This window comes from Temnothorax americanus, unplaced genomic scaffold (assembly GCF_048541705.1).
Source record: "Temnothorax americanus isolate GAGA-0224 unplaced genomic scaffold, ASM4854170v1 Scaffold87, whole genome shotgun sequence".
In the NCBI taxonomy this organism is placed as follows: Eukaryota; Metazoa; Arthropoda; class Insecta; order Hymenoptera; family Formicidae; genus Temnothorax; species Temnothorax americanus.
The window spans coordinates 117,787-138,097 of record NW_027509810.1 but is presented as its reverse complement, the minus strand read 5'-3'; the positions used below and the strand labels follow the sequence as shown (position 1 = coordinate 138,097).

Sequence of the window (20,311 nt, the reverse complement as noted above, 5' to 3'; positions counted from 1 at the left end):
ATCATTTTTATATATTTTTCAGATTATATATAATAATATCTGTATGAGCTCTCTATTGAATTTAATTTACTTTTTTTTATTAATAAACCGCATAGATACCAAATCAACTTGAACGTTTTTCAAAAGCCCCGATTGCCAATTCAAATTATCACAGGACCTTCCGATTGGTTGGTTCTAAAAGTAAGAGCCAATCACGTTCGACTGAGCGGCTTGGTCTGTTGAACGCGACCAAAAGCGATCAAACGAGAAACTTGCAGTCCAATTAAAACACTTATCTTAATACTCTATTTAATACTTTTAATTAATTTCAATTAACTTTAATATTTTAATTTGTCTATATTATAGGAGTCTGGCCGTCTTCATTAGCACCTTCGCCGTGGCCGAACGTCACGGGGCGCGAAGATTGGCGAAGATCGGCGAGGGAGGCCGAGGGCCCGAGAGAGTCGGAGTCGCACGCAACGGTCCCAGGAAGGGCGCTCGCTTCGTGCGCGACAGTTCCTCGTTCCTCGTCGATTCTCTTCCCCCCGGGCGTTCCGTTTTCGCGTCATCGTTCGCGCGCGGCGACAAGTCGCCGAGTCGCCGGGCCCCCCTGCGGCAACGTGTGATCGGCTTCCTCCCCGGAACGAGCAAACAGGTAAAACGAGCCGCCGTCGCGGAGTCGCGGCGAGGAGCACACGGGGGGCCACGGGGCTCCGTTCGAACGAGTTCGCGATTTGCGCAGCGCCGCGCGGCCGGATCGATAATTGATTACCGTGTGCGTTACTCTAACCTAGGTGCTCCGTCAATCCGTTGGATTATTAAATGCCCGCGCCCGCGCGCGCGTATACGTTGGTTATACGCGGCGTGCACGTGTACGTGTCGTGACCCGATATCGCGATAATCGTCGCCGTCACGAGACACGAGGGTGTCCGTCGACGTAAACTCAATCCGACGCGCGGTGCTCTTTTCCTCCCCCCTTCCCCCTCCCCCCCTCCCCGCGTCCCGGATGGCGGTGCGATCCTCGGCGATTTACCTGCTGGCGAACGTTTGACCTCGAAGCGAGCTCGTAGACAGTATTTGTACGATAAACGATCATGTAAATGGAGTTTGAAGCTTCACGATTGATATAACGATTGATAATTATCTAGAGCAGTTTATAATGATGATGACTGATCTTCTTGTACCGTTCGTTTTTCTTCTTTTTTTTTTCTATCCAATTTCTAATTATACATACACTCATTTCAAGTGCATAAAGTACAACGTGGTGCAGTTATCAAGGAACGGGTCTTGGGAGTTAGGACTTGTTTCTCACTTCTTCTTGGATTTGTGTTTGAGATTTCTCCGTGATGTGTATTTCAATCCAGCAAAACGGTCGCAATCTACTTGAGCAATTAGGCAAACGAAGAAACAGACTTATTGTCAGAGATTAATTTTTGCAGAATATAAAATGTTTTTTAGCTTTGAGACGGTATCGAGCACTCGCTTCGACGTTGTAATTTGCAGCTCGACGTTATTGTTTTTTGTTGAATATTTGGTTCGTTAATCTTCTAGCTAAAATACGCTTCTTTATCTTTGCATTCGCAGAACTGAGGCAAGATGTACAATGGCATTGGACTTCAGACTCCACGTGGTTCCGGCACCAATGGGCACGTTCAGAGAAATTGGGCGATTGTGCGTAAGAGCAAGGACAAGGTCACCTACAAGACGGACGATACCAAGATCGATCAATTGAATAAGCAGCCAAACAAGGAAATCTTGGATCATGTCAGAAAGAGAAAAGTTGAGGTCAAGTGCGCGGAGTTGACCGACCATTTAGAAAATCTAGGGTAATTATTCATAAATTATAATTCTTGACTTAATATTCTGGCTTTTTAAATAATCTCGAATCTATATAGTGTATCGGGATACAACTTGTCACTTTTCTGCCGTTCTAATAGTCTCGATTTTAAAAGTATGGAAGTTGTGTGTCTCATTAATCATATAAATATAGTATAATTTGCAGCAATATCTTACAACACCTTGATTCTCATTATGTTTCAATATCTCAAATATCCACAGTCATCAATAATTAACGACGTAGTCTTAGAGCCTTTGTTTCCAACAGAGTTGTTGATAGATGTATTGTCTTTGAACTCGGTGTTGAAGCCAAAGACTGACAAAGCAAATCCTATTACAGTTTACAATCTCATTTAAGTTCGAAAGCAAAAAAGCTGCTTGGGTATTAGGCCGACCGCATGATTCTGACCTAAATAAATTATATAATGTAATATAAACACGATATAAATTACACAGTACGAATAAGATATGAAATATAATTATATATATATATACATATATGGAAAATATAGATGTATAATTTTTGAACAATTTGCAATCACAATTTTAATGATGGATTTGTAAATTGGAGTAGTTGATACAGAAATACGGAACAGATTTACGCGAGAATTGTTATAATCTTGTCTTTTTTTTGCTATGGATTACAGATTTACGAACGAGGAAATACAGAACAAGGTGGAATCCTACAGATCGTTGTTAATGGGCAGCGATGTTAAGACGTCCATCCCGCAAGATGAATTTGGCCGTGTTAAGTAAGTATATATATATTTTATAGTTATCTTTTTAATTAATTTAGTTAATTTTTTCTTAAAATTATATATAAGAACGATTACTATATAGCGAATTATAAATAAATTAGCTGAGACGCGTAATACAATAACGCGGAATAAATTAATCAGAGTATAGCAATCACGTACAGAAGGATCAAATTAGATGATGCATAGATAAATAAAAAATTAAATATGGTTAAAATGAATTAAATGCTATATAGTATAATTGTTTATTATAAATTAAGTAGGAAGAAATATATATAACATTAATTGGAAGATATATATTAATAGCACTATATAATTGAGATTACATTAAATTACGTAATCTCAAATTTAATAATATAAATGTAATGATTTTGTTAACTGAGAAAAAATTGGCTTAGAAACACGTTGGTGCTTTATTTTTGAAGAACTGTATGAAACTCTAAGGAAAGAGCTTTCGTCTTCCTATTGATTTCTGTCAGCCAAATCCAGGATAATCCTGACGGCGCGCAGATACTATGTGAAACGACGTATATGACGTTAAGGATGTCTGAGCTTCTTGAGATCTCTCTCGGCTGTGGCTTTATTCGATCCCGCGCTAAAGGAAAGCTTTCACAAATGCAACATCATATCGCGAGAAAATATATTTACTGATCTGCGTGCTTCCTGAAAATCCTCGAGAGACGTTCAGAAGTTTTATAACGCCTTTTAGACACTCCGGTTATTTTTGTAGCTGCCATTTGAGCTCCATCAGCTGTACGATTTTCAATACAAATTAAACATAATGGTAAATGCGATATGAAGAAACGGTTTTAAAGTCGAAAAAAAGTTTTTTTACAAGAGGTCTTTAGAAATTGGGATACATTTAAAAAAAATCAAATATCTTCTATTTCACTACATATAGAAAGTTCTTCATATTTAGAAAGAAACTAAAGTTTTTGAAAGCGAAAAATGGAATTGTTTTCCGCATGAAATGCGATGGCATAAAAATTCAACTTTGTACCTATCATTTTACTAGAATGTGATACGCGCGTATCATCGTCTCGTTATAAGTTTGGAATATCAATTATAAGAAACAGATGAAGAGAAAATAATAATTGACATTAGTCGATATTGTTAAATCAGAATAGCATCGCTTTTTCGATAAGTTTCATTATTCCATAGATTTATTATATGTAACTGAGAAGTAAACGTTCTGCGAAAAAATACGGCTAATAATTTTCGAATACACGCTTATCATCATTACTGGCGATCGTTAATTCGTATTATTTTAATCTCTACTCATTCTCGCAAGCAAAGTGTTGAGAAAGATATCAGGGTTGTAGCTTAGATGAGAGAGAGAGAGAGCAGAAGGCGGGGACGCGTTGCATTCCGTGGCAACCTCCGGACCGAGATGGAGGATGGGGGTGGGTGTTGTGTTTGCGATATCGACGTACCCCATAGCGCCGGCGCCGAGAGGGTGAGAGGCGACGAGGGGGATATATCCAGGGCGGAGGAGGACGTGAGGTGGGAGAAAGAGGGAACGCAGCATCCCCCCCCCCCTCGCTCTCTCGGAGAGCCAGCTTTTTCCGGCGCCTCAGTGCGAGGATGGACCGGCGTCACGGCGCAGCCAGCGGACGCGTCGTCGTGTGTCGTCGTCGACGGATGGTGCACCGAGGGTCGGATTAATATCTCGGGGTGACCCCGCCGGGGAAGGGACATGTGACGCGACGCGACGCACGAACCCGCGGACAAATCACAAAAGTCTTCCATTAGCTTAATCTAATCTGGTGGCGCGGTTACTAATCCCGTTCCTCTAGGTCGTCTTCCTAAGTGCTAAGTCTCGAGTTTATAGAATTTACGCGTCGCGAAGTAGAGCTTAAGTCTTTTAGCGTTTAAAAGTCTCACGGGAGCAAGCGGGCGGTATCGCGCCGTTCAATCTTACGGAAGATATCGTATCGAATGTGATAACCGAGCGAAAGAAATCTGCGAAGATCTCGCGCGAGTTTCGTTCAAATATATAATATAATATAATATCGAAAAGTATCTATTACATTTCGCCCCGGTGATAAGTGAAAAAAAAATCTGCAAGATTAGAAGAATCGTGCATTTTACTGGAACGAACTGTAACGTAGATACGTATAGAGAATAACAGATGTCGAATGTCGGTTGAGTGATCCTGAGTGAGAAGAAAACTTGAAGAAAATTACATCTTGATCGTACATATTTCATTAGACTAATAATATTAAATACACGCGGAGAAGATATCGTATATCGTGTATTAATTAAACATTGGTGATCTTAGATGAAGAAATCTCTGGGAAGAGACTTATTAGACAGAACGGACGGATTTTGTTAATCAAGAAGATCAACATTTGCAACTTTGGAATCTGAATTTTTACAACGTACATCGAAATATACGTGACATAGAAATAATTCGACTACCTTAACTGGAAAGAAGAGAGGACCATAAAGAAAGATAAGAGAAATTCATCGAGAAAAGAGAAGCAAAAATGGGGAGCTAAAATTCCTCGACGAGTTTTACAAAAAGATCTTGATTTGTATGCAAAGTGCAGATATTGCACACCCGTCTTCCTCTCGCGAATTTCACTTCGTCGAGGAAACATCAAAAGAGACTAGATAGAAATATTGTATCTTCTGATTCACATATCTCCACTTCTACAGTTAGAAGAAATATAAAAAGTTTTTCTACGAAATCCATGTGTCTCCAAGACGTCGACTGCGACGAAGTCGACGGTACGTCGCTAAAAAAAAAGCGTGCTGCTTCAGCTTGACAAGAAAGAAGCACGGCGATAATCGTGTGCCTGATCCGAAGTCTTCCTGAACTTAAGATGCGTACAGCAACTTCTCCAACGCGAGGATTTACATATCGCTATATATTCTTCCACGATCGTATGGAATAAGAAAACGACGTTTAACAGTCCAAGCGTGAACGATAATGGTAATAAAATAATACGTCACATAAATGTATAGACGATAATAATTTATTCCTGATAATCATAGCAAGTTAAGAGCGTAACAATAAATGGTTAATAATAAATTTAATAAAACGTAACAATAAGTAAAAATAGAAGTCTATAAGGAATATGAAGTAAAAGAAACATTTGTAATATCGTGAAACCGGGACCCGGGAATACACGGATATGAGATGATGAGAGTCGCTTGAAGAATATCAAAGTGGAACGACGCGTAAGGAAAGGGAGAGAGACGGAACTCGTTATTGTAATCATCATCATTATCGTTGCCGTCGCAGTATGATTGTTCTAGCTAGAAAAGCCGGGACAACGGGTACAAAAGGCACCAGCGACGGCAACTGAGAAGGGAGAGAGAGAGCTATTATCTTCGCTTGCGATCTTCCCCTTGCATCCCTTCTGTTTCCTTCGCGAAGGGATTAAGCGTCGTAGAGCTACTTGCGCAACGTGGACCAACCGACGGAGCGTCTCGAATTCAATTAGCGGTCTGAATTTATCATGTCAACATTATTCACCATCTCCTTTATTTTAGGTGGTTGAATAAAAAAACGGTGAAGAAACGAGACACGCAGGAACACTCGAGATAACTATATCGACCATTAGAATTGGAAGAGGATAGAAGTCGAAGAGAAATTGCGGCACGGAATATACCGTAATCGGCCTGCACAATCAGCGATTATTAACTACGATTAAAAATACGTCTTTCACGAAAGACTGATAATTATTTCACACTACAGTACGAAGCGCGAGGGAGAACGATTTTTTATTTCTAAAAATAAAAATAAAAAGATAAAATTCTATTCTCAATCTACGGTCAGAAATAGCGCTGAGAGTAAAAGGCGACAAAATCCTGGGAAGGACCTTTCGACTCGAAATTGGACCGGTTGTCAGAGATTAATATACAATCGTCCTATAAGCACTACATCAGATTGCGTCAGAGAAGATTCCTCGAGGGAAAGGATCTCGGAGAAATCCTCATTCGTCGCTGCATCCGAATTTTGAGGAATGGCAATGTCGGCAACGGTGTCACCGGCGAAACCCGCGCGCGGACGTGGCCCGGCCGACGGCCGGGCCTTCTTCGAGATGCTGTGGCGAGGCGGCAACTTCCTGCTGGACCGGCAAAAGGTGCTGAAGCGCTCGCGCAAACGCAAATTGTACTACGCGGCGGCTAATAACGGTGGCAAGAGGAAACAGCAGCAGCAGCATCAGCAGCAACAGCAACTGCTGCAGATGCAGCGCCAACACTGCTGTTGCTGCCAGCGCATTCAGCTGCACCTGCTCGCCGAACGGCGAAGCAACATGCGCTCCGTCGTCAGGTGAATCCCTTTGTCAGCGCCAGCTTTCAGTTTGATCTTAGGACTGTACGACCCGGAGTCAATGCGTCGACTATCAACACGTGATATAGAAATAAAAAAAAATTATTAAAATTCCCTATCTTTTGTATATAACGATTTGTAGAGACAGATAAGAATTAATATTATGAATATAAGCACGATTACTTTTCCCCCCGGTGTATAGTTTACATTATAGTTCAAATAGTGTATAATTAGCAATATTGAGCTTTCGCTGTATAGAATGTCTTCCCGATTATTAGGTCGCTACATTTCTTCTAGCAAAGGTATATTATATAAAGGCGAGTACTTTTTTTTTACTGTTGTGAGCTTCAGAAGAGAAGATATATAGAAATCATAAAATCTCGAGCTAATCCCGTGTGAAATTTATTTTGGCAGAATCGACAGTAACAGTAATTCGAATAAGCTTAGTTTTATGAGGATATGACTCTTCGATGATAACGGGAAGCATTTCTGAGGAGAAAAAAAAGGAAGAAACGGCATTATTTTAATTTATTTCGCTCTTCGAGCCTGGTTTTGTTCGCGGATCGACGCGGTGTAAGTTACCGGTGCGATTCTACAGCTCAAAGAGGATGCCAGAAAAGAGAACAGCTGGATTGTATTGATCCGCCGGGTTCCGGCGCCGTGCGTGCAGGCGCGCAGGGGTGGCTCTCGCCCCCGGCTCGACCCCGGTTCACCGCTTTTCACCGTCGCAGGAAAAGTAGAGAGAGAAAGAGAGAGAGAGAGAGAGAGAGAGAAGACCCGCGCGATTCCTGCCCCTGCCTTTGCCATTCTAGTCGGCCCGCAGTGTGTGTTATGTCATTAGCATCGCGACGCCCGTTAAGAACGACGTCGACATCATTGTTTCGCGGCTCCGTACAGGGTGTTTCCGCGAGTCTAGACATCTCCGTCTCGCTGTAGCCCCCGAAGAAGCGATCATCGCTCTTAGAAGGATGACGGTGAAGATTTCGACGCGGTACGCGATCTCGATCGTCCTCTTTGTCTAGGACTCGCGACTCTGTTATCGCGAACCCCATCGAGTGTGCCTTGTAGATCGTCCCGATAGCAAAGTTCATGTAGTGGCGTAATATTTCGAAAACGGGGAATCGGCAATTAAACAGATGTAGATCGATCGAATGCGATTCAACTGCTCATTTGCATTTCACGTTCTTTCTGCGCGTACGACACGATTTGTGATTTGATCGTCTTGAACATAATGGCGTTTAAGATCAAAATTCTGTTGTGTCGAGCTAACCGATTCGATTCTGTAAATCATATAGTGTCGTATGTAAAATTATCTGTAAAAATGACTATGTTAATATCTTGAAAATATGAAGATGTTCACACTAATTAAATTTGATTCATTCTTATTACTGGACTGTCGTGCGTACAATTGACGTGTGATTTGATAATTGGCATTGAGTAATCAGCTGTGGTATTTAATCGCGGTGCAATTTCTGCGAGGATTTTACTCCGTAAACATAGAACCTTGTCTGTTATTATCACTAATTACACATCCATGATTGTAGTTGTGTCAATAATTAGGATTTTGCTTTCCGAGGGTGGGCGGCTTATACAATTATACATTCCTAAAAATTATTAATGGCTGTAATTAATGAAAACTAATTGATGGCTGTACCTATATATATATGACGCATTTATAACTGCAAATTTTGCAATTTTTCGCAAACTCTTTTCAATCGTGAGAACTAACGGAGTTTACGTTTTCAGCGTGCGGGAGACTCACCAGATCGCCGAGGCGCAGCAGGAGAAGAATGCGAAGCTGCGCGAGGCGTTCGGCATCTCCGAGTTCTTCGTCGAGGGCAGTAGCTTAGACCCGGAGCGGCACGCGCGCGAGGCGGAGGCGCGAGCCGCCGCCGCCGCCGCGAGCAAGGTCTACGAGCTGGTGCATACACCGAGCCCGGAGCCGCCGGCGTTGGTACCGGAAGCGATCGCCACTACAGCCACCGAGAAGAAGAAGCGAAAGCGTTCCGGCAGCGCGAGCGCGGGCAAGAAGAAGAAGACGAAGAAGCACAAGCGGGAAAGGTACAGCATAACGTAAACGGTGTGCGCACGGCTCCATGGAGGCTGGATTCGACCCCAACGTGACCTTTCTTTCTCTCTCTCTTTCTCTCTCTCTCTCTCTCTCTCTCTCTCTCTCTCTCTCTCTCTCTCTCTCTCTTTCTCTCGTTTCCGTTTTAAGTATCAACTCAGAGTAAGATGCGAATCGAGGCTCCAAGACCGCACACCCGGCCCCGTCACACGTCTTCGGAACACCCCGAAAAAGAGAAAAGAAAGCGACCAAGATCCGAGTAGAAACGTCTTCTCTCTTTCTTTCTTTCTTTTCCCATGTCGGTTAATCGAGACTTCGTTTTTTGCAAACGCTCGAGTACTATCTCTTTCTCTCTCTCTTTTGCTTTTTTTACGCGTTAGCTGGATTTACAGAACTGTAAACTCATGACTCACCACCTACTGTCTCATATCCCGTACACCTTTCTCTGTTTCAAACAGAACTGAGGAGGACTGAGTGCCTACCCAGTAGGCGCAGTAGGTAAGTGTGGTCGTCGCGATTAATTTGCAAAAAAAAAAGAAACTTCGAAAAAAGCTTAACGTCGTGCGTCATATGAAAAGATCGTTATTAGAACGTTATCAGTGGGATTTTCTCTGAGAGGTTGTCTCTCTCACGCGATTAGATATCTCTCCGCGGGTAAATGTTTGTTACGTTTTGTCAGCATTAAAAATTATATGTGCATTGTAATTAGAAATTATAATCATTTTCGATAAAAATGCAATTTTATCTTAATCCTTTTGGGAAATATGAAAATAATTTGTATGAAAAATACTAGAAGGTTGGAATATTATCTAATTTGGAAGAATATATGTGTTGATATAATATATATGTCGCTAAAACGTTAAGAATCATGATGATAGAGATGTATCATAATTATCTTATGTATCAAATGACGGACAAACATTTACCGGGGGTGGTAAAATAATAAAAACGCGGATTTTCGCAATAAACGCAGAGTAAGAAAGTTAAAAAAATTTTAAACGTAGAGAAACTTGCGTAAAGAATGAAAATAAACATAAACAGAAAACGAGAATCATAACATTTCTATCTCTCTGTTGTTGTTTATCGATGAAGCTTGTTGTTAATGTCATCTCTCTATTTTTTTCTGACAAGTCCGTCCTTATCGATGGTTATCAAGGTAATGCTAATCCCATATTTATATCAATACTCCTCATATTCTGTATTATATATATTTCGTATACTTGTCTAAATCTTCGTTGAAAGATCTGGTTTTTCGCGGTCGTGGGTTGCAACCCGAGGTCGGAGAATCTCTCCTCGGGAACTCCGTAAATGAGTGTAAAACCAGATCTTTCAAAGCGAGCTATTGTGTAGTCGATTTGTTAGCTATATTATACAATACGCGCGATATTGTGGATAATCTCACTTGTATACGCATTATTATATTTTGTTTTCCCTTGTTATTGCATACTCCAGAATGAATATGCATTTTTGGAATACTTTCGAAATACTTGGACAAACTTCAGAAACGAAAGAGGAAAGTTCATATCAATGTGCTAACATTGACGTGAACTTCTATTTTGTTCGAACGCAAGATATTCGAAAGCTTGCCTAATTATTTCGTAAGTATTCTGCATAAAGTTGCTGGCTTTTATTTCAAATCGAATTACTTCGATGTTAAAAAAAGTGTGTTAAAGAAAGAAATTAAAACTGAATTTTGCGAGCTGAATATATTCTTAATTTTTATCGCGAGAATTTATAATTTCTAAAGTGAATAGTTTGTGTATATTGTACGTATGTATACGTTGATATATCGATAGAACGGAAAATTGTTTTTTCACGTACTCCGATACGTTGTGTATGTACTACAGCTTTCTTTATATATGTCAGCACAAAGGTATGCACTTGTCGACAGGAAGACGCCCACTGCAAGAGTTATATAAAATATCGTTTGACAAAATAAAACAAAAAGATGCAACCTCGAGACTCTTGTAACGATCGTTCAATCTCCGATTTCATAGATCCGAATCTCCCAAGTCCGGTAAGAAGAAAGAAAAGTCCAAGAAGAAGAAGAAGGAGAGAAAGCACAAAAAGGCCGAGGTCACGTCGTCCGACAGCGACTCCAGCGAGGATTCCGATGACAGCAAGTAATAATAATAATAATTTATGTATTAAATAACAATATTTTCATTATATTGACTAAAATTTTTATTAAAATAAAAATTGCGTTTTTTTTTACAATATTTCAGTAATTTGTTAATATAACTTAACTTTACAAAACAGAGACTTGTTTTAGTATAAGATTATTTAATTAAAATTGATTATAAAATTAATGTGTAAGTTATACGGTGAAAGTAAATAACGAATGGATATTGCATAGCTCGTCCGAGGCTGAATCTAAGAAGAAGAAGAAGAAGAGAAAGAAAAAGCTCAAAGTCGACGGAAAGGACAAGCATGAGGTACGCACGATACTTTGACGAAAATTAAATATAAATTTCCGTCTCTTTTTCTGTCTCTGTTTCTCTCTTTTTACATATATATTTATATACGTATACTTCGGCACGTGAAAGTAGGTGCATGACTACGTCTCTAGCAGTCTCTAGTTTTCGTTTGTTTCTTCTCAGTTTGTTAATCGGTTGACGCTAGGTGATCACTATTGTTTATCCGATTACTTAAGTTTACCACTTGTCTCGAAACGGATAGCATGATTGTCTCCTTTTTCTCCTTGCTGATCCCTTTCGGTTCGCTTGTTATTTTGCGTACCGTACGATTTTTCGTCTGATTTCCAGTTTTTCGACAGTTCATTATTTCAAAGTATAAATCTCAGTATTGTTTGTAATTATTCAGCGCCATTTGACAGGAGACATTCCTTGAGTGAGTACCAGATATGCCGCTACTCAATGTAATTTCTAATTTTGTGGATTCATACGTACTCGTATACTTTCGAATTTTACGAATTTTACTGTTGTGTAAAAGCCTCTCTATTTCTCACTCGTTGTATGTCAAGCACTATTACACACTAATTACGGAAGATCGATCTCGGAGACTGCTTGTTCTGAAATGAAGGATTATCATTGGAATATGTTCTTTAAAAGGGAATTGCCACACATGATATTAGAAAAGGAAAGATTAAAGAAATAGAATAAGTAGGATTTTGAATCTTTGTGCCTATAGAAATCTTTCAATTTAATGTGCATCCTGAAAAAGCAACTCGTAGTTATTTTGCATAAATTTAATTTTATAATAATGATAATTATAATGATTGTTCCATTATCATTTCTGAATGGACCAAACCTTCCAAAACTTGTTTCATTACAATGTTCATGAGAAAGGGTTGTAAAACTCTTTACTCAACCTCCATTTCGGAGAATTAGATTTGTTTTTAAAATTTATTTGTTATTATTTAAAGATTTTTCTTTTCGAGTTGTAGTCTTTTCCAGATGTGCAAAAATATATATCAACGAATAAACTATCTTATATTCTCATATTTTTATCATTACTGTGACGATAATTGTTGATTAGAAAAGGAGCAGACTCCGGAAAAGTTCTTTAAATAAATACGTCGTTCCTTTTTTTGTCGCATTTTTTTTTCATTGTACTCTTGACGAATGCATGATTGATGTTCATTAATTAGAGTCAATAAACAATATTGATCCATTGGATTTCCTTTTAGAAGAAAAAGACCTCGACTAAACGGAAACGTCAGTCATCCGAAAGCTCCACGGACAGGTACGTCGAGTATTGCTCTTGTTTTCTTAATTTATTTATTTATTATTATTATTATTATTATTATTATTTTTTTTCAATTTCTACGATTGTTATTTTACAAACACTTACTAGGGAACGGTCGGAAGTGTCCGTCACCGATTTGGATGCGCTTTGGATATGTTGTTGAGCATAAAAAAAAATACGTGTCTAATATTTTTTGATGCTCAACAACATATCCAAAGCGCATCCAAATCGGTGACGGACACTTCCGACCGTTACCTCGTTAGTACAAAATCGACAATTTTTTAATAGTAATTTATTTATTTGTTTAAATTATTATATATATTTAATTCTTTTATTTGATTTCTGATTTGATGTGGATTAATTTTACAGCTCCGTGGAAAGACCGAAAAAATCGGTGAAATATGAGAAAAACATCGTTGTGGACAAGGCGTCGAGAAATGAAGTTCCCGAAAGTACCGTGATCTCGCGAGAACCACTTCCTCCTCGATCGATCCGATCACCGAAGCGAGAGGCATTTTCTCGAGCAGCAATATCTCGGAATGAGACTCCGCCGCTACCACCGTCAATTGTTACTAAAACGAAGAAAGATTCGCCGAAGAAAAGCGTGGCGGAGAAGCGGGACAAATCGCCGGTGAACCACAACAGGAGTCCTGCTCCATCGTCAAACAGGCGACACAAATCATCCTCCAGAAACAGAGGTGATAGAGGCGACAGAAACGATAGAGACAGGGATAAAGACAAAGATAGAGATAGAGATAGAGGAGGAGGAGGAGGAAGATCTCCCAGGAGGTATTCGAGGTCACGTCGCGCGAGTCCGTCTCCCAAACGAAAACGAGGATATTCTAGATCACCCAGAAGACACGGCAGACATTCCGTGTCCAGGAGCAGAAGCCGCTCCAAGTATGATCGTTACGGATCCTCCCGCAGGAGACCCGTGTCTCCACCAGCGAGACGCAGAGAATCCGATTCTCGTCGAAGATCACGCTCGGCGAGGCGGCAACAACGTCGGCGATCCCGATCGCGCTCTACCTTGAGCTATTCGCCAGTTAGAAAGAATCCAGAGCGCTACAAGGACATTCTGGAAGATCGTAAGGAACGGCGGGATCAGAAGAAGAAAACTAAGGACGACAAGGCTAAGTCGCGCTCGACATCGAGAAGCAGGAAAACGCAGCAGATAGCGGTCGCGCCTAGAGTGAGTCTGAGATCGTCGAGCGAGGATGAAGCCGATCTGGCCGACGACGAGCCCAGGAAGCAGCAGCAGCAGCAGGAGGAAGACGAAGAAAGGAGGATTATTGAACTAAACACATTGAAACGACTGCAGAGTGGCCTGGCAGCGAAGGCGCGGGAGACGCTGGAGAAGAAGGTGATCAGTCCCACGAAGATCAAGATTGAGAGGCGGGAAGATGTGTTAAATATCGCTCTACCGAACGAACCGCCGAAAACCATTGCGCAGAATTCGACTGTACCGATTCGAGACAGATCCACGTCAAAGGAACCAGTTATACAGGCTTTACCGGTTATACAGTCGCCGGTGTCCAGCAGATCGCCCTCGCCGGCTCTACCTCTCACCCGAGAGGAGGCGGCGATTAAGATCAGATCGCCAAGCGAGTCACCACCACCGCTGCCGTTGCCTCAGCAATCCTTCGAAAAAGTCGATTCCGCGTCTCCTGGTATGAAGACAAATAGTCAATTTTCGAGATCGCCAAGTTTCTCCGGCAAAAAAGACTCGCCGCCAATCGCGTCTTCGAAGAAAGATGCCTCGAAGAGGGAGTCGTCCTCTCGTTCTCCTACCGCGATAATGATATCCAGAGAGGATAACGTGATAATGAAACTGCGTTCGCCCAGCGAGTCACCGCCCCCTTTGCTGAACATCCCGTTAGCCAGATTGAATCGGCGCTCGAGATCGCCAAAGAAAAGCAAATCGTACTCCAGATCGGCATCGAGATCATGCACAAGATCGCCGTCCGTCGTGGACAAAGTGAGATCTTCTAGATCGCCGTCCGGGGACAAGAAGTCGCGGTCCCGTTCGCGAGGCAAGAAAACATCGGCATCGCCTGGACGACGATCGACCTCCCGATCGGCCTCTAGAGCGAAGAAATCGTCGCCGAAGGTGAGAACAAAGCAGCGCTCGCCTCGATCGAGATCTACTTCGGTGGAATCAAAGCGCTCGAGCGCGTCGAGATCGCCCTCGAGGTGTAAGAAGTCCGCTTCGCGATCCAGAAGCAGAAATCGATCGTTATCGAAGAGGAGATCGCGCAGCCGCTCTTCCCTGTCAAAGAAGTCCAGGAGTAGATCGCTGTCGAAGAAAAGATCACACAGCCGTTCTTTATCGAAGAAATCCAAGAGTCGCTCGCGATCGGCATCGAGAGTGTCCAGAGACAAGGACAAGCGCAGTCATAGTAGAAGCAGTTCACGTTCCTCCGTTAGGTAAGAGCTCGTAATTTAGTGACCAACTCTAAATAAAATTATTAAAATCGTACAAAAACATTTTGCTAAATGTTTTGCGTGTCTCTTCCTTCTTCAGCTCGAGGCATAGTCGAGGTAGAAGTTTTTCCAGTTCATCGAGATCGTCAAGTAGTGTCTCCAGTCGATCCTCCCGCTCCACCTCCAGCAGCTCCGCCTCCAGTAGATCACGCTCGCCGTCGATACCTCGGCGTCACGGTTCACCCAGCTTCCTGGACAGACGACGTATCACGAGGTAGGTATCGCGAGACTGTGTGCGTTGCATTATCTCATGGTAGTTTATATATACGTATATATCTATACCGTGCACTCTTTGTATGCGCGCGCGCGCGCTGGACTCCATGAGCCCACCACCGTAATCGTAGACTTTAATTTGTCACTGTTATTAGTTACACAATTTCTTTTAGTTTAAATTTCTTTTGTTATTAGAGTTTTGTTATTGTTATTATATACAATATCGTATCATTATTATAATCGCTAAAAAAGAGAAAGCTTAAGAAATAATTTTTGAGAAGAACTGTTTAAAGTTTAAAGTTTGCCGAAAAGAAATGTTAGAGAAATTTTTTTTTTTTTTACGAAAGACATAATTTGCGAACACGATTAAGGATCTTGATTTTCGGTGTGCTAATATTGTATTTATTATGTCCTACAGGGACAGATCAAAGGACAGGCATAGAAGATAGAATTATGGCTTCGCGCAGCATATATACATATAGCAATAAAAGTCTGATATATATAGACTTATGACATATATATATATTGCCCTCTAAACAATTTAGAAACTTGCAATTAATACTTTGACCGCCAGGAATTAATATCCTTTGTATTAATATTGTATTATCTTTTATTTGTATCATTTAAGAGTGAGCAAACGTGATTATCTTGGTATAATAGATTTTATAATAATAGATTTTAGTTCCGTGCTATTGAATAAAAGTGTACTGATTAACGTGTCTTTAACTAACGTCTAAATAATGCGTATGAACATCACTCGATAACGTTTATCTGGCGAATAAAAATATCTTAATCAATGATCTGACAGTCAAGGTGTTAAATGGCGTATGTAGTATATATGTGACGTTTAGTTACAATATATAATTGTATAATCAAGTTCATTCAAATGTAACAAATGTAATAACGGAAGCAGGAAAGTTTTATGTAAACTATGACCAAATATCGTAATTAGTAGCGATCATAATTATCGACAATCTCGCTCGTAGAATAACTTAGCGTTGATATTTTATTTCGTATCTTCAGATTTTTCATTTGTACAATCTTTTTTTTTCTTCCTTTTTCTCTCCCTTTTTTCTAATCATTAAATCACTCGTATAATTGATCCACGAACATTATGTAGATATAGCATGCGTGTATGTTTCCATTATAAATATTGTAAATGAAATTGTTGTCTCACAGATATATGCAGTAGAAGATTCCTTTTATTTTATTGTCAGTCGCTAAATAAAACAGATTTGCCGGCAAAAAAACGAATTTTTTTTCCTTGGTTTATAATTTCTTAATTATAATTTTCTTAATTTAATATTTTTTGCGGTTTTTTTCTCTGAGTGTTTCTCGCGCCACTGCGTTCTCCAAAGAAATAGACAGGTAAGTTGTCACATTTTTATTTTGCACGTTCCCATTTCCCTGCAGCTTGTTTAATTTATTTTCGCCACGTCGCATGCGCATTTTGCTGTCTGTTTTATTTTCCATGATAACAATCGAACTTTCGTTATCGAGATATAAATTAATCGATGCGTAGATTGTATGCTTAACATGTAAGGATTATCTACTATTAATACTTATTATTATTTATTAAATATTTAATTATTAATTATCATCATTTAGAATTAACTTATGTTATTAGTCTTAAACATTTACTAACGAATAATAATAATTATTTTATGATATATTAAATCATCGACAATTATTGTCATTATTACCCTCAACTTTTAATATTATTATTCATAATTAACTTAACCTTTGCTAATACGCAGAACAAGAGAATGACGAATATTTTATCATCTTCCGCTCTTTCAAAATTAACATTTGTAAATAACATGCGTCCTTCGTCAAGAAAGTATCCCGATATTCTAACGGACATTCGTTTTAGCGCGAGGAAACGTCCGATCCCGTATCATCGACCAACTCCAACACCACCCTCGTCGCCAAGCAGTTCCGAGAGCAGCAGGCATAGCAACTGGTCCAGTCCGAGTCATCGATCCAGCTGTTCCGCGAGTCGTAGTCCGTCTTACACACGTTGAGAAAGACGCGTATTTGAATTCCTATAATAAGGAATCGACGTTCCTTCTTCGTACACTAGACTCAGAGCGGTGTGTAATTCGATCCTTTACAACCTGAAGGGGATCACCGTGTCCCGCTAATCAATTCCCGAGATATTAATTTATAAACCATTCAAATATATATTCAAAGCTATATTAATTTAGAGAATTGTAGTTGTAAATATTAATTTAAAAATGAAAATTCAGGTCATAGAGGATTGAAGAGTGTTCCAGAGCGGAAGTTTAATAATGTCTGTTAAGTTTTTCGAAAGGAGAGATTGCACGGAAGTATTCCATAGATAAATGGATACGTTATACATTACGAAACTAAGAAATCGATCTTCGTTAGCAATAATTTCGAATCATTGATTTATCGTGCTGTTCATTCGATTGAATTTCACGAGGAATAACGCTATGCCCGTATTTTCAGTCAATTTTGAGATACCCTGTATATGAATTGTACACGATATTAATTAATTCTAACGACAACAGTCTAAAAATCTTTGAAAGACTGAGTCGACTTTCAGATATTTTTACGTTTATAGGAAAAAAGATTGTTTATATGTTAATTTTATTATGAACTTTGATTGATGAATTTTATTATGAACTTAAGGTTTTTGATTTGCAATCAGAATTACCTAGAAATGCAAGGGCGGCTGTTAATTACCAGAATTAATAATATTATTATTATTATTATTTGAAAGGTATTTAATTCCATTCAATTGAAATTAATTTTGAATGGAAATGCCATTCCGAGCAAAGTGTATAGTTGCATATGCATTTATTTATTTTTTTGATAATTCAACAAGACATCACTTAAGAAAACCGGCTTATAAAATTAAAAAAGAAACAGTAAATATCGGTCGTAGTGATAACATATTACTTATTTCAATAATCTTTTTCTGAAAAGATATCAATTTTATATTTATTTCGAATTTTTCGAATTATATACAGTGCAATTTTGCAATTATTGTTGATACTATAGAAGATTATCGTAAAGAAAAATGGATATCAGTGTAGATTTTAATGTATTATACTCTTTTTCTCTATCTCTTTTTCTAGTCGAACTCATATTAACATGGTGCAGTAACTTCAATTTCCTATAATTTCTACAAGAGGTTTTCACTTGATTTAAAAGAAATATTTATTAAATGAGAAAAACGTACAAGATAAGAGGTTATTTTAATAACAGATACGAGAATTTTTTTTCTCTCTGTGAAACGAGATTTTTATAAAATGTTCATCTTTCTATCTTTAAAATTGTAAATTTCTATTACGGAATTTCGTTAAATCACCTTTGTGTTTCTCAAATCATCATTTGCCAATTCTTAAGCAATAACGGAAAAGGAAAAAGCTGATTGAGCATCCTTCGTTCATTATAGTCATTACAATATTCTTAATAATATATGGTACTTTAGGCGTTTATTTGCATAATATTGCTTTCCAAATCGCGCTATATCAGAATTCCTTTAGATTTACTAACGGATCTTATGGATTCAATTTACGTGTTTATAATTTCTTAGTGCAATGTTATTGATTCGTTCTTTTGTACATAGATGTTCTTTTGTAAACTTTGCATATTGCTTAAGTATAGTTTAAATCCTCTTTAAACGTATATATATAAAATTATGTATATATAGAGAAAATTTAGAAATTTTTTAATTTATTATTTACATAATGTATTTATTTATTTATTTGATAAAGCAGTCTAGTTTTAGCGACCCTGTAAAGAACACTGCGGTTTTTTAACACTGCAATACTCGCAACTTGGAAAAAAAAATACTCTAGTCACAGGAAGATTATTTCTCGCGAGGGCTCTTCAAACTTGGGGGCCCAGGCAGCGACGTACCAAAAAGACATAATTAGAATGTTAGTCTCGATGCGCGGTTACGCGAAGTTAAATCTCGAAGATATATGTATAGGGTTAAAGAAGGATCGTATTCGGAAAGTCTAAATTGTTTACGACTTGACAGAGAAATTACGTATAGCGCTAGCTCTCTCTCTCTCTCTCATACTCGTAACGACTGATTTCTTTCTAATGAGGAATTCCTCGACCGCTAATATCGAGTCATTGCGTACGAAATGTATAGCTTGACACGTTCAGCATATCTGAAAAAATGTGAATATTTTTATTCTTTCCATCTTTTTAAATTCTGTACAATGTACATTATTGAGATTGAGAATTCTCTGATTTCTTACTTTGAAAAATATAGAAAAAAAAGTTAAATTCTTTTATTACTGGCGTATACTGTACACTCGAAAACTACATTTTATACGCAATGACTGCTCGATCCAACGCTGTTGAGCTCCATATTAATGTAGTTCGGATACGTTTTACAATTTTTCCAGTGCAATGATTGTGATTGCTCCCTTCCTGAGATTCGTTTCCGCGCGCGTATAATATAATATATATATATATATTCGAATATACAGCGAAGTTATATGGGAATGTTAAAAGGAAATGTTTAAACTCGAAAATAATACCTCTCGCACGTCGTTGTTACCCTGATCGCTTAAAACGTCTATCGTCAGAAACGACGTGCGAGAAAATCACTTTCAAAGAGCAGAATTGCTCTAGATCTTTTCGTCAATTCATCATTGAGAGGAACTCATCGCGACTCCCAAACCTGATCTGTATCCGCTTATGATTTACAGCCATCGAATGTTGCTGTCTCGTTAAAGTGGAAAAAAATTCGGATATTATATCTGTAATATACTCTGTATTGTTGTTGTGTGATTAAATCGAAAACCTTAAACGCACGCCACATTTTGTTTCTGAAAACTTTATTCCATATCTCGAGACAAATATATTACAGAAGATCATAAAATCATGAAATACGATATATTACGGTTGATATATTAATAGACTTTGATATAGATTATTAAAAGTAAATAAAAATAATAAGTAAACAAACGTCGGTATTTAATAAGCTCGTCGGAA

General features: G+C 38.9%; 1 protein-coding gene across 5 annotated transcripts; it reads left to right on the top strand.

The window, feature by feature from the left end:
• Positions 1-426: 426 nt before the first annotated feature.
• Srrm234 (Serine-arginine repetitive matrix 2/3/4) lies at positions 427-20,130 on the top strand. 5 transcript variants are annotated; one of them, XM_077424605.1, is made up of 10 exons: positions 427-634; positions 1,564-1,805; positions 2,463-2,567; positions 8,602-8,916; positions 10,921-11,046; positions 11,280-11,358; positions 12,573-12,628; positions 13,001-15,058; positions 15,156-15,329; positions 17,202-20,130. In XM_077424605.1, the coding sequence occupies exons 2-10, from the start codon at positions 1,576-1,578 to the stop codon at positions 17,350-17,352; spliced, it is 3,294 nt and encodes a 1,097-aa protein (XP_077280731.1). In that variant the 5' UTR covers positions 427-634; positions 1,564-1,575; the 3' UTR covers positions 17,353-20,130. The 5 variants fall into 5 exon arrangements, with proteins under 5 accessions (XP_077280731.1, XP_077280734.1, XP_077280732.1 ...); XM_077424608.1 differs by lacking the exon at positions 17,202-20,130 and adding an exon at positions 15,747-16,578; XM_077424606.1 differs by lacking the exon at positions 427-634 and adding an exon at positions 1,035-1,058.
• Positions 20,131-20,311: the final 181 nt, after the last annotated feature.

Excerpts from the sequence above, each read along its gene's own strand:
- Srrm234 (XM_077424605.1), top strand. The coding sequence starts at position 1,576 with ATGTACAATGGCATTGGACTTCAGACTCCACGTGGTTCCGGCACCAAT. Across the intron at positions 15,059-15,155 it reads AGTTCACGTTCCTCCGTTAG|CTCGAGGCATAGTCGAGGTA; the intron begins GTAAGAGCTCGT and ends TTCCTTCTTCAG. Across the intron at positions 15,330-17,201 it reads GACAGACGACGTATCACGAG|CGCGAGGAAACGTCCGATCC; the intron begins GTAGGTATCGCG and ends CATTCGTTTTAG.